Source organism: Anastrepha ludens, chromosome 6 (assembly GCF_028408465.1).
Source record: "Anastrepha ludens isolate Willacy chromosome 6, idAnaLude1.1, whole genome shotgun sequence".
Taxonomy (NCBI): Eukaryota; Metazoa; Arthropoda; class Insecta; order Diptera; family Tephritidae; genus Anastrepha; species Anastrepha ludens.
In genome coordinates, this window is record NC_071502.1 from 117,428,385 (window position 1) to 117,443,996 (window position 15,612).

The 15,612-nt window shown below is 38.2% G+C and overlaps 1 protein-coding gene across 1 annotated transcript; it reads left to right on the forward strand.

The window, feature by feature from the left end:
- The first annotated feature begins 13,755 nt into the window (after positions 1 to 13,755).
- On the forward strand, positions 13,756 to 14,631 carry LOC128867264 (uncharacterized). The gene has a single exon (XM_054108374.1). It carries the CDS (start codon positions 13,756 to 13,758, stop codon positions 14,629 to 14,631), a length of 876 nt encoding a protein of 291 aa, XP_053964349.1.
- Positions 14,632 to 15,612: the final 981 nt, after the last annotated feature.

Sequence of the window (15,612 nt, forward strand, 5' to 3'; positions counted from 1 at the left end):
ATGGACAAGCAAAGTAAAATGACAATAGCCTTATGGAATGAAAACGGACTAAATCAACATATTCTTGAAACTAAAACTTCTATAGACCAATACAACATTGACATAATATACTATTGGTGTCAGAAACTCATTTTAATGACAAAAGCTACATTAGTATTCCCGGCTACAAAATAATATGCACCAACCACCCTGACAACAGAGCACACGGCGGAACAGCTATTATACTGAGACAAAATATTATGTTTAACAAAATGGAAGAATATCAAATGGACCATCTGCAAGCAACGACGATACAAATAAATGACACTCTAGGCCAGCTTACCATATCAGTTGCTTACTGCCCTCCGAAACACAACAACAAAACAACACAATACGCTAACTACCTTGAAACACTTGGAAGCAGATTTATTGCCGGAGGAGATTATAACGCAAAAAATATGATGTGGGGTTCAAGATTAACAAACACGAAAGGAAAAGCATTACTTGAAGCCATCAGAGCGCGTAATTGTAATTATATAAGTACCGGAGAACCCACTTACTGGCCCTCTGACATTAAGAAAGTACCTGACTTACTTGACTTTTTTATCATGAAATCAATTAATCCAAACGTACTGACAATTGAATCTTGTCTTGAGCTCTCTTCTGATCACTCGCCAATTATACCAAGAACCCAACAACCACCGCAACAAAACTTAAATCCACCACTTCATCGTACAGACTGGAATGTGTTTACTGAGCTTTTGGAATCATATTTAGACACAAAAGTATCTTTGAAAACAGGCGATGAAATTGAGACAGCTATAGCTTTTTTTAACGACAAAACTATTAAGGCAGTTAGTAAATCTACACCCTCTTCACCAACTAAAGTAAAGAATGACTACATACCTGATACGATAAAAAAGAAACTAAAACAAAAAAGAAAGCTAAGGAAGAAATGTCAGACAACAAGATTTCCAGACGACAAGAAAAAGCTAAACAAATTGGGAAAAGACATAAGAGACCTACTTCAAAAGGAAAAAGACAAAAAACTTAGCAATTATCTCAAAAATATTGACGCAACAAAATCCTCAAACCACACACTTTGGAAGGCGACAAAAAATGTGGTGGGCGCCACAATACATTTACCACCAATAAAAACAACTAAAGAAATGGGCCCGAACCTCTTCAGAAAAAGCAACGGTCTTAGCTCAACATTTTAAAGATACTTTTGAAAATAATAATAACGACATAAATCTTACTTATGCAGCAAACGAGAATAAGCAGCAAATTAAAAAAATCACACTTACGGAGATAAAACAATTAATAAAAACTCTAAAGAACAATAAATCGCCTGGATACGATCAAATTTCGGGAACAATTATGAAGCATATGCCTGACAAGGCAATAATTTATCTAAGAAATATTTTCAACGCTGCTATAAGTCTCAAATATTTCCCTAGTACCTGGAAAGTAGCTGAAATTATAGCGATCCCGAAAACCAATCAGTCTACTACCGACAATATCAAAAATTTTCGAGAAAATATTATTTGACCAGATAAATCCTATTATAACAAGCATGAATCTGATACCCCAACACCAATTTGGATTTAGGAAAAACCATTCAACAATCCAACAGATTCATAGAGTAGTTCACAAAATAAATGACGACCTGAATAAAAAAAGAGTGTGCATGTCCATATACCTCGACGTAGCTAAAGCTTTTGACAAAGTGTGGCACCCTGGGTTACTCCATAAAGTAAAAACACAACTACCTAATGACTTTTACCTTATGCTTAAGAGTTACATCCAAGGCAGGAAATTCTATGTTAAATATAACGACGCATGTTCAGACATTCAACCTATGAACGCAGGCATTCCCCAAGGCAGTGTCTTAGGACCAACATTGTATCTATTGTACACGGCTGATCTACCGGAACCGAAGTCAGAAAACAGCATGATTGCAACATTTGCAGATGACACAGTCCTCATGGTATCTCATAAAGATACAAAAGTCGCAAAACAAAATTTACAAAACGAATTAAGTGTGACATTAAACTGGTTCAAAAAATGGAACATCGAAATTAACGCTGACAAAACAATACAAGTAAACTACACAAACCGAAGGACAATCATTGAACCAGTTAGCGTTGGTAATTCTGACGTGAATATTGACACCAAAGCGAAATACCTGGGTATTACGATCGACTCGAAATTAAACTGGCAGGAGCATATAGAGAAAAAGCGAAATGAAGTTAAAAATCGTTTTAAGAAATTGTACTGGCTACTTGGACCTCAGTCCAATCTATCATTGCAAAATAAAGTACTTATTTATCGAACGATAATTGCTCCGATCTGGAAATATGGAATTGAGATTTGGGGCACTGCTGCAAAAAGTAATCTAAGTATACTTCAACGAGTCCAGTCTAAAATACTTAGGACCTTAACTAATGCACCTTGGTACATACTTAACGCAGATATTCATCGCGACCTTGACATCGATACTATTGATGAAACAATACAAAGCGCTAGCAGAAGACACATAAATAGATTATTAACGCACACAAATCCTATAATGAGAAGACTACCAAATAAAGAAAAATCTACCCAAAGTCGGCTTAACCGTCAAACACCAACAGATCTTGCAAAATCCATGTAATCAATTGTCAACTAATCGTATATGTCATTGTTAACCACTTGTTTTTAAATAATATGTATATATTTCTTCTAAATGAGCTTGGGGGCATTGACCCTTCAATATCACTCTCATTCCATCTTTTTGTAAATCAAATTACTTATTGTCTAACGACAGGTGTAATATTTTATGGAAGAAATAATAAAAAAAAAAAAAAAAAAAATTTTACTTATTATAATTTTATTTAAATTATAAATTTGCTGTTCCCTTTTCTGCTGGAGCTTTCACATACTCAAATCACTTATGAAAGATTGCTGAAAAAATTCATATGAGAAATATGAAAATAATAGGACTATGAATAAGTTCGTGCGGTTTTTTTTCGAAATTTGAAACTTTATTGACGTAAAATGGTTACAAATTTAATATTCAAAATATTGTCCATCGCTTACTACTACTTTTTCCCATCTTTCTGGCAATTCACGGATTCCCTTTGTGAAAAATTCGGTCGGTTTTGCCGCAATCCACGAATCGATCCATTTTTTGACTTCATCGTAATTACGGAAGTGCTGGTCAGCCAGGCCATGTTGCATCGATCGGAAGAGATAGTAATCGGATGGCGCAAGGTCTGGACTATACGGCGGGTGGGGTAGGACATCCCATTTGAGCGTTTCTAAGTATGTTTTGACCACTTGTGCAACATGTGGCCGAGCATTGTCATGTTGCAAAATAACTTTGTCGTGTCTATCGGCGTATTGCGGCCGTTTTTCTCGCAGTGCTCGGCTCAAACGCATCAATTGTCGTCGGTAGACATCCCCCGTAATCGTTTCATTCGGTTTCAGTAGCTCATAATACACAACACCCAGCTGGTCCCACCAGATACACAGCATAACCTTCAGGCCATGAATATTCTGCGCCGACGTCGATGTTGAAGCATGGCCAGGGTATCCATACGTTGCCCGACGTTTTGGATTGTCGTAATGGACCCACTTTTCATCGCCAGTCACAATTCGATGCAAAAAACCCTTTCTTTTGTGCCGTTGAAGCAGTTGTTCGCATGCCATAAAACGGCGTTCAACGTCTCTTGGCTTCAATTCATACGGCACCCAATGGCCTACCTTTCGGATCATTCCCATGGCTTTTAAACGTTTGGAAATGGTTGATTGATCAACTCCCAAAGTTTTTGCAACCTCTTCTTGCGTTTGAGCCGGATCTTGATCGAGCAATTCCTCCAATTCGGTATCCATGAACTTTGGCGGCGCACCCTCGCGTTCTTCGTCTTCCAAGCCAAAATCACCACTTTTAAAGCGTGCAAACCACTTCTGGCACGTTCGCTCAGATAGAGCATGCTCACCATAAACTTCCACCAAGATACGATGACTTTCGGCTGCTTTTTTCTTCATATTAAAATAATGAAGAAGAATTCCCCGCAAAAACACATTATTTGGCACGAAATTCGACATTTTCAAGTGTGGTAAAAATATTGTTGTTTACGCTTCAAATAAAAAACTTATACTGACGTTTGTGCCTTACGACAGTAGCTCTCCAATGAATGTTTGGAAATGTGGATCGATGGAATAATAATCAAGTTACGCCATCTGTTGTAAAACCGCACGAACTTATTCATAGTCCTATTATGAGTAAGCTTTCACTGCGCCAAAGCTCCATATGAGAGCTTGCCAACTACGGTGAAAGTTGCCTAAAATGGTATGCGCTCAGAACCAGAGGATTTTTCCACATGGTTGGAAATGTATGGCCTCTATACATGGATACGGAAGAGTATATTTCTTACAATACATTTACGTTTTTTTTTAATTTCTATAGACAAGTTGACATAAAGCTAAATGTCTAGAGTTACCGGATTTAAATCTAAAGGATGTGTGCAAATGAACGATTACTTTTTTGCAGTTTTTTTATGTGGCTTACAGATATTTGTGTGTAGTGTTTTGGTGCTGTGTCGCTTGTCCAAAAAGTTTGCCATTATAAATGACTAAGGCGTGTCTCGTTACTCACACTTTCACGCAGTGTTGCTGTAAATCAGCTTACTAGTGTGAGTACAGCGGGCACAACAAAAGGGCACATATACTTGTACACTTCCCCATACATGCATGCGTACATACATCCATACAAACACACATACATACATACATTCATACATGCTTTCAAATGAATATAAAAACAATGTCCACTTGCTTTGGTTGACTTTAATGCCCACACTGCCCCTTGCATGTGAATCAGTGCACTTATGTATGCGCATGTGTGTGTGTGTGCATGTATTTATTGTATATGCATGCATGCACATTTTCATTTAGAATACACTACAGTCGAATTAAATTTTGTGCAATGCAGGCGTTGGTATGGGGAGAGTGGGCGTGGGGGTGCAGCTACTTTTGAAAGAAAAAAATTGCTACACGGATGCTTTTTGTTTGGATGCTACATAACTATGTTCACACCGATGTACGTACATATGTTCGCTTATTTGTGGGCAGTTAGTTTGGTGTTGAAGTTGCAAGTGTTGTGCAATATTTTTACTGGTTTGCTGGCTCTGGCTGACTGGCTGGAATGAAAATGTCCCCAACAGACAATTTAATTAAAATTTCTTTGGTAATATTTTGTTTTTCTTTTTGCAGCCAAGTTGTCTTTGCTGGCCTGGTAGTGTGTGTGCGTGTGAATGTTTTTAATGTTTGTGAGTAATAGACATGTTTTTTTTTTATTAAAAGTGTAGGAAAAGCAAGTCTGCCGTGTATAGTAACGAGGGCAATAGTCACCTAAAATTAAAAAAAAAAAAAAAGTTTTACCAACTTTTTTTTACTAAAAAAATGTGCATATATATTTATGCTTTTGGTCAGCTAATTAGAAACGTGCTATTTTGAGTAGCTCTGACTATTTTTCTTTGCTTTTTTAATTTTTTAATCATAACAAAAATGCCGTGCTTTTATTATAGGGAGAAATTAGGTATCGCTGCCAGGGAAAAAATGATTAAAAATCAATGACAAAATCAAACCACTACAAACATCTAATTTTTCTTTGTTATTCAGCTTTTTAATTATAATATAACAAAAATGTCGTGCGTTCCTCTTATGGAGAAAATAGGCAACGCTGTCAGGGGGAAAAATATTAAAAATGAATGAAAAATTCAAATGTCGAAATGGATAATATATCACAAATCTGGCATCACCCGTATTACTTAGACTTAATGTCATTTATGTCAATTCATTAAATACACATTTTTTCACTTCCTGGTTGTTCAAATAAAGAGGAACACGTTCGAACAAGACTCTGCGATATCTTTAATAGGTTATGGGCCCAGCACGCTTCCACTGCGCCTGGATAGTTCCCATTTAACCACAACTGCGAAACAAAGAAAAGACTTGACAACAGAAGAAAATAGAAATCCATAGAAACGAAAAAAAAGTGAAGTGCAAACTGAAAAATGAGTTTTTCAGCAATTAATATTGAACGTCTGAATAAGGAAAATTTTGATACCTGGAAAATACAGGTTGAGGCCATTTTAATAAAAAATGGGACGTGGAAATACGTGAATGGCAGAAGCGCCACCCGAAGCAGTGAACGAATGGATAGATAGCGATGCCAAAGCAAGGTCAGATTTGGTATTATCAATCTCTCCAACCGAATTACAGCAAATTAAACAATGTCGTACATCGAAGGATATTTGGGGTAAACTTCATTCGGTATATCAATCCCGCGGACCAGCACGTCAAGCAATGTTGCTCAAATCGCTCATATTGCACAAAATGACACCCGGTGATGATATGCACGAACACTTGCGAAAATTTTTCGACATTGTTGATAAGCTTGTAGAAATGGATATGGTCGTCATAGATGAACTATTGACCATCCTGCTATTGTATAGTATTCCTAACGAATACGAAACGTTCAGAATTGCAATTGAGACGCAAGAAAAACTACCGAAACTAGAAATGCTGAAAGTGAAATTATTAGAGGAGTTCGAAGCACGGAAACGAAATGAAGAAGCAGATCCCGAAGACGTATTGTATGCGAATAGACGTAACTTAAATAAAAACAGAGGTCGACCACCAAACACAGTAAGGGAAGATCAACAGAAACAATCTTTCAAATACGCTTGTCACACATGCGGAAAGATAGGCCACAAAGCAAGAGATTGTAAATCCAAAAATTTCAAGCACAGAAAGCCACAACAGAGGCAAGAACAAAACCATTCGTCGTGCAAAGTTGAAGAAATCGTTTTAGGTGCAAGCAGCGTAAATATGAGTGGCAGATGGTGTCTAGATTCAGGGGCATCGTCGCACATGTGTGCATTGCGTGAAAAATTTCGACATTTTAAAACCTTAAACGGCAAAACGTTAGCGTTAGCGAATGAGAGCTTTACGAAAATAGAAGGGCGCGGAATAGTGGAAATCAAATCGAATACCGGTTGTAATGTTACACTTAACGAAACATTGTATGTGTCGGACCTCCGAACAAATTTGTTGTCAGTGCCAAAAATGACTCAGCATGCTCTTGAAGTGACATTTACCGGAAACAAAGCTATTGTAAAAAATGCTTCGACAGGCGCAAGAATCTTCGTTGCGGAGCGAAAAGAGAATCTGTATTACGTTGAAGAACCCTTTGAATTTACAGCGATCGCCAACTTGAAACCAACATCACTTCAAGATTGGCACGAAGCTTTTGGCCATTTAAACGAAAAAGATCTAAAGGCAGTTATTGACAAGAAAAAAGTTATTGGAATAAACGCAAATACGAAAACAAACTTAACTTCATGCAGTACTTGTATTCAGGGAAAGCAGACACAGAAACCATTCCAGAAGTCGACTCGTGAAGCCATGGACATTTTAGAGTTAGTACACAGTGACGTATGCGGGCCGATGAAAACGCAATCTTTTGCTGGCTCACGTTACTTTCTCACATTCATTGATGACAAGAGTCGATGGTGCGAAATTTACTTTTTAAAACATAAAAGCGAAGTTTTAGAAAAGTTCAAAGAATAAAAACGTTTAATGGAAAATCAATCTGGTAAGAAAATTAAATGTCTGCGAAGTGACAATGGAACTGAATACACAAGCAATGCTATGAGAAGTTTCCTCAAAGCCGAAGGTATACGACAAGAGTTTACCATCGAATACACTCCACAGCAAAATGGAGTAGCCGAATGGAAAAACCGAACCATCGTAGAAATGGCCAGATGCATGCTCATACAATCGGGACTTCCTCCAGCATACTGGGCAGAAGCTATCAATACCGCAAACTATTTACGCAATCGCTGTCCGTCACAAAGTTTAAATGGTGAAGTTCCCTACCAAATATGGATGGGAAGGACTCCACATGTCAGCTATTTACAAAAGTTCGGCTGCACAGCGTACATGTTAGACAAAACTGCAAGTAAGTGTAAATTCAATTCGAAGTCCATAAAATGCATATTTGTAGGTTATTGCGACACGTCGAAGGGTTACCGCCTTTGGGACCCCGTGGCCAGAAAAATACGTCGAAGTAGAGACGTCGTGTTTGTCCCGCAACAGAATATAAACACATACGAAGAATTTTTAATGAAAGACACCGAAATACATTCGCAGTTGGAACAAACGAAAGGAAAGGCACCGGTAAATTTTCCCGAAAACCAAACAACAACCCCAAACAACTGGAGATTTGGGCGTTCAAGCGCCACGAGCTCTTAAACGAGGTAGAGGCCGCCGAAAGAAAATAAAGAACAAGTCCCGCGGTACACCACGGTTGGAATACAATATGGTACCAGTTTTCGAAATGTCAACAAGCGACGAAAATTCCACCAGTGATCCGGAAGCGGTTCTCGAAGATGAACATCACAGTACAGCATTAGCCCATAGTACCGACCCAGAAACCAGTAAAGAAGCCCTCTCAAGTCCTGAAGCAACCGAATGGAAGAAAGCCATGATAAAAGAATACCGAACGCTTATGTCAAATAATACTTGGGAAATCGTAGATCGACCGGTTGGGAACAAGATTGTCCAATCTAAGTGGGCTTTTCGAACTAAATACAAATCAGATGGCAGTGTTGACACCAGAAAAGCTAGACTGGGAGCAAAAGGATTCACTCGAAGGGCTGGAATTGATTATAATGAAACCTTTGTACCTGTCGCCAGGCTAAACACTATACGGCTGCTAATGGCTTTTTCAGCAGAAATGGATTTAGAGGTCCACCAGCTTGATTTTGTAAGCGCATATTTAAACGGAACTGTAGAAAACGAAATATACATGACTTTGTCCAGCGATTTGCATGAGATATTGAGCGATGATGAAGCATCTCAATACACGAAAGACAACGCCTGTTTATTGAAAAAAGCAATCTATGGCTTAAAGCAGTCAGGTAGATTGTGGTACCAAAAGCTAGATCAGAAGCTACAAAATATGAACATGACAGCATCGAAATGTGATCCGTGTTTATATATGTACAGAAGCAAAAGCACTATTGCTCTTATTGCCATATATGTTGACGACATAATCGTAGCGTCGAACAACAAGCAAAAATTAGAAGAAATAAAAAATGAACTGGCATCTACTTTTGAAATGAAGGATTTAGGCCCGATAAAGTTTTGCCTCGGAATTGAATTTAATCAATGTATAAACACAAAAACTATTACAATGTGTCAATCGAAATACGTAAGTCAATTACTGAAAAAATTTAACATGGAAGAATGCAAACCGGTCGCCACACCTGCAAACGCAAGCATAAAGCTGTCTAAGGCAATGTCTCCGAAAACCGAAGAAGAACGTAATTCTGCAAGCAAACTGCCATTCCAGAATCTAGTTGGCTCAGTAATGTACTTGGCTGTTTCAACAAGGCCAGACATCGCACACATCGTAAGCGTATTGAGTCAATTTAACACCAACTAAGGAAGTGCACACTGGGTGGCAGCAAAGCGAGTATTGCGCTATTTAAAAGGTACACCGAATCTTGGAATGACTTTCACTTCAACCAAAAACAGCACTTTAAGGGGATTCGCCGATGCCGATTGGGGGTCAAATATTGACGGGGGGTCAAATATTGACGACATAAGTTGGGAGTCCAGAAAACAGCGTACAGTGGCTATGTCAAGCACCGAAGCTGAGTACATGGCGCTTTCTGATTCAACCAAAGAAGCAATACACCTGAAGAGGTTAGTTAGAGAAATAACCGGCGAAGACAGAACAGTAATCATCTACAATGACAACCAAGGCGCCGGTAAGCTAAGCAAAAATCCGATTTTCCATAACCGCACCAAGCACGTCGATATACGTCATCACTTTGTCCGTGAAGCTGTTGATAGAAAAGACATTATTATAAAATATATTAGCACTGAAGAGATGCCAGCGGACGTTTTGACAAAAAGTTTGTCAGCAACCAAGCACATTCATTGTATACAAAATCTCGGAATGAAACTGATTTAAGATTTATATTTCGGGAATATGTACTTAATTTAATTACTAATTTAACACACTTGAGTATTTATAAAATAAATTTGTAAGCGATGACAGATTTGAGGGAAAGTGTTGAAATGGATAATATATCACAAATCTGGCATCACCCATATTACTTAGACTTAATGTCATTTATGTCAATTCATTAAATACACATTTTTTCACTTCCTGGTTGTTCAAATAAAGAAGAACACGTTCGAACAAGACTCTGCGATATTTTTAATATCAAACCACTAGAAACATGTAATTTTTCTTTGTTATTCCACCTTTTAATTATAACAAAAATGTCGTGCATTCGTTATATGGATAAAATAGGCAACGCTGGCTGGGGAAAACTTATTAAAAATCAATGAAAACTTTGAGAATTAAAGGAATTGAATCTTTAATTAATATGATATTTGCGGTAGAATGAGCTATATTTTTTATACAATTTTTTTAAAAATAAAAATAAGACTAAAAAAAGTAGTCAAAACTGGTAAAAATAACGCGTTTCTTGCTTGCATTATTAGAAATCTGAAATTCTTCACTTTCATTTGTTATAAATTAAAATCCATCAGGCAAAGCCAAAGTTACTACCTATGAAGATGACTTGTATTTTTGTTCGAAATATCCAAAAATAAAAACAAAAATAAGTTTAGTTTGTTCCTTTATTGTTAAATCGTTCTTGAATATGAAAAGTACAAAAAAAAAAAAATACAATATTTAAAAAATTATTAAATTACGTTTGCTAAATACCTACAGAGGTTTTTTATTCTTTTATGGAGGTGGCAAAAAGCATTGAAAGCCGAAAAATGTGAGAATTATCTTGCGACTTACCCACTAAAAACCCACCCCAGCTCAGTTTCTCCATCGCTAGACAACCGTTAAGTATTATTTCAGGGAGGAGTGGTGGCCTATTGCCTCTTCATGAAGATCTGCGCTGTTGTTCAGCGCGGCGCAATTTCGTAATTACTATTTTTCTCATATCACTGACAGCGGAACGATGCTCTTCTGAGTCTAGCATAATATCCAGAAGGTTAAATCCCAACTTCTAGGTTACTTAATACTCAATTCTTCACTTTCGAACACAAAACCAGGTCAGCTATATTGACACAAAAGGTGCAGTACGGGTCGTCTTCCTGCTTAAGTCTATGCAGATAAGGATGAAAGCATCCATGAACACTAAGTACTTAGGTCAGGGAGAAGTCTATCTGTCCACATTTTCGATTCGTCTATTTGGAGATATTCGGAATCAATCGGTGCGTACATCGTCCGTTCATAGAGTTCTTCCACTCTTCCTGCCACGTACCAATGCTTCGGACCTCTCGTGTACATCATAAGCTGGGTTAATGCAGTTACAGCCTTCGCTTCTTTACCGCTGGTGTATATTATGTTAGGGGCTGCTTAAAGCTCAACGTTCGCTCAATCATTACTCCAAGATATTTGATGTACAGCTTAGACTCCAGTGCGTGGTTGCCTACTGTAATATTTGCCGTCTCAACTATTTTCCTGCTACTAATAAGAACTGCTTCCGTTTTATGGTTTGCAAGGCACAAACCACTATTGCGCAGAGAAGTGGGCCCATCACAGAGCCTTGTGGGACTCCTCCAGCTACTCTATACAAATTAATTCCCTCGTCAGATTTATATTGCAGGACTCTGTTAGAGAAGTATCTTACCTCCTTTGATCTTTTCACAACACTCGCAATATTTTTTATGCTAGAGTTCTTCGTTATTTTTTTCTCGAAAACAGAGTTTATTGTGTAGCGAAAACCTTATAAAAGGAAGTGCTAAACTTTGTATTTTTTAATTAGAATTTCTAAATTTTTTTTGGGTATGCAGTTTTCTAATCCAATTAATTTTAGTGCGATGAAGTGCAAACTTGAAGGCACCCGGAAAACGCGTTGAGTTTTGACAATTTTTCTTGCCTACTAGTATGTTGAGCGCTTTTTTCCGTGTAAAATACCTTCGAAAATATGCTTTAAGTAGCTCAGATTTATTTGAGAAAATATTATTCTTGCCCAAAACTCCGTGCCTTCAAGGCTTGCACTAAAATATAAAAAAAGTTTTATTATAGGCGAGCCGGGTAAGCTGAGCAGGGAATGTTGAATATACCTTTTGAGTTGTTTCGTATTTCTTTGCCTGCTTTTAACAACTCCTTTCCGCAATTGAAAATTTAAACGAAACTTAAAACTTACGTTCAGTAACAACTGAAACTTGAAAGTAAACAGAAAGTACGAAATTTTTATTACGATAAATTTTCTTTCAAGTGCTTGAATCATGTAAATCGGGCCTAAGGTCAAAAATAAATTAAAAATAAAAGCCAAAAACTATTGCACCATGGATTTTGTGATTCTCCTTGAAGAGCTACGAGCTCACTGCTCGATAATTTGGAAAACCGAAAACGAAAAAGGAAGCTAATCGAATGAGTTTGCATTGGAAGTGCATCCTAAGCGTGTCTCTTATTGTGTGGAAAGAAAAAATTATAAAAAAATTAAAAGAAATAGATAAAAAAAATTATAAAAAAAATATAAAAAAATGTGTAAAAAAAATTTATAAAAAAATGCAAAAAATTCTCTTTCATGCCTTCTGTCAACTAAAATGGGCTGCTTCAAAGTGTTAGTTTGACTACTGGAAAGAGAAAAAATTTAGTCAAGACCATGTCAAGCGTAAACAGTGGGGGAGGAATTATACGAGCTGACTTTTTGGAAAACTACCGAATTTGCCGAATTTGTGCACCAGCAGCGACCTTCTTTTTCTTCGTCTTGACTGGCGCCCTAACCGCCTGTGTCATTTTGGCTTGACAAAGCGCGCCAGCCATTTAACAATGCACAAAATCATTGCCTTTTTTCTACAAACTTTACCCTTTGCGACCAATTTGCTCTCTTAAATATCCGTTAATGCTCAGGTAATATTTTTTTTTAAAGTCTAACCATGTTGAATTTTTATAATCCCTCTGTGAATTTTTTAAATACAATAGTTTGCAACTTTTTAAGATTTTGAAGTAATTTTTTGTTAAAAAGTATTTTCTAATGATATTTTTGACTGTTGTTGTTGTTGTAGCAGCATAAAGATTCCTCATACTTACATACGGGGAATCCCGCTGAAGTGACAGTCCTTGGCCGGATATAAATCCGGGTCGTTTCGGGCACGTAGAACCGACTGCCGTGGAAACGGATATTTTTTTATCTTAACCCTGAATTTCGATGAAAAATTTTGTCGTTTGGGTAGAGATTTATTTTGCAAAATTTTTAATTTTTGCATTTCTAAAATTGAGATTTTGGCAGGTCGGCTTATTTAGTATTATTTAAAGATATATTTTTGTTATTAAAAAAAAAAAATTGTTGGACTTTAATTAGAAATCCTTGATATATATGTGGCGAACCCACAAATTATTAATTTTGTTATGGCAACGCCGTACTACTGGCATGAGCTATGGCAACGCCGTGCTACTGGCTGAAACCGCCATTTTGACTTACTTCTTTTTCAATGTACTTTTTCTTATTGGATCGAGCGCGTGTTAATAAAACGTAAATTTAATATTCTTAAAATAAAACACAGCAAAATCTAAATTGGTGACCCCGAACGTTTTAAAAAAGCTATCGTACAAATTTTTGTACATTATATTGAATTTTCGCCGTTTACTTGGAATTGCTGCCGCTCGTTTGCAAGTGCGCACATCGAAAATCCACATAACCACACTTTTCGTGGGACTTCGTGGAATATTTGCACACCATGTCTCTGAACGACAGCATGGCAATTAGCAATAGCGGCGCGGATGCTGCGCACAACGAAAATTATACCACAGCACCAAGAAACCCTCATGGTAATAGCGGTCCGGATGCTGTGCATACCGAGAATTACAGCACAGTACCACGAATTCCACTGCCGCAAATGAGTGAAGAGAACATTGAGGCCTACTTTTACGCCTTAGAATTCTGGTTTCAAGCTTCGCTCATATATTCAGACTCCAGAAAATTCCATATCGTTTTAGCAAACCTTTCGCCGCCTAAACTACTTGAGCTTAGGTCGATCATCGAGACAGCGCCGGCAACCGGAAAATATCGGTACATTAAGCAGAAGGTAACGGATCATTTCACTGATAGTCAGCAACGGCGCCTGCAGAAGGTGCTCAAAGACATGCCGCTTGGCGACCGTAAACCAAGCGAACTTTTCAGCGAGATGAAGCGCGTTGCTGGCACCACGCTCAACGACAGCCTATTGCACGACTTGTGGGTAACGCGTCTTCCACCGTATGTGCAAGCAGCTGTGATAGTAGCAAAAGTGCCCCTCGACGAAAAGACTAAAATTGCTGATTCCATCGTTGAATCCATTGATTGGCAAAACGGTCATGTGGATGTTGTGTCTACACACAACGAAATTTCTAACCTCAAAAGCGAGATCGCAGAATTAACTCGAAACATGCAAAAGTATTTAACCTTGAAGGACCGTCCTCTTCGATCAAGGTCACCTTCTCGAGCAAGGAGCGTACGGCGCGACAACCGACATGCCACTTCGGGACTTTATTGTTGGTATCATCGGACATTTACCGACAAAGCAACGAAGTGTCGCAAGCCATGTGCGTTTTCCCAAAAACAATCATCTCAATAATGCTGCTCAGCTGCAGCGATTTCAGGTACCAGCAAACAACCTGAGATCGTTAACAATTACCGGCTTCGTATCTTTGACTCTTCGTCGAAAATTAATTTTCTTATTGATACGGGCGCTGATGTGTCAGTAATACCGTCACATACGAGGGCAGCTAGAGCTAATTCAACCGGGTTAAAATTGTTTGCCGCGAATGGTTCACCTATTAGAGTGTATGGTGAAGTCATTTTAAAATTAAATTTAAATTTACGCCGCGAATTCGTTTGGAATTTTTTGATTGCCGACGTTTCTCATGCTATCATCGGCGCTGATTTTTTAAGTAATTTTGGAATTTTGGTCGACCTCAAGCGGAAATGCTTACGAGATAGTAAAACCGAATTAAAATCTGTTTGCGCAATTCATATGACACCTTCGGTGAGTGTAAAAACTGTCAACGCGGAATCAAATTTCGCTGACATTCTGCAAGAATTTGTTGATATCACCCGGCCACTACCAATGGGTACAACGACGAATTCCAATGTAGTTCATCGAATTATAACGCAAGGTCAGCCTGTCTTTTCGCGCCCACGACGACTTTCGCCCGAAAAATTAGCAGCTGCCCGCGCTGAATTCGACTCACTCTTGAAATTAGGAATCTGCCGGCCATCAAGCAGCAGTTGGGCGAGTCCGCTACATATGGTGCGCAAAGCTGACGGATCGTGGAGACCCTGCGGGGATTATCGCTCGCTCAATGCGCAAACCGTGCCGGATCGTTACCCACTCCCGTTTCTGCAGGATTTCGCAAATGTCTTGGCAGGTAACACAGTTTTTTCGAAAATTGATTTGCAGAAGGCGTTCCATCAAGTCCCTGTACATCCCGACGACGTCTGTAAAACGGCCATCACTACACCCTTCGGGCTATACGAATTCACAAAGATGACTTTCGGTCTACGAAATGCAGCCCAGACGTTTCAACGCATAATAAACGAAGTTTTTCGTGGTCTT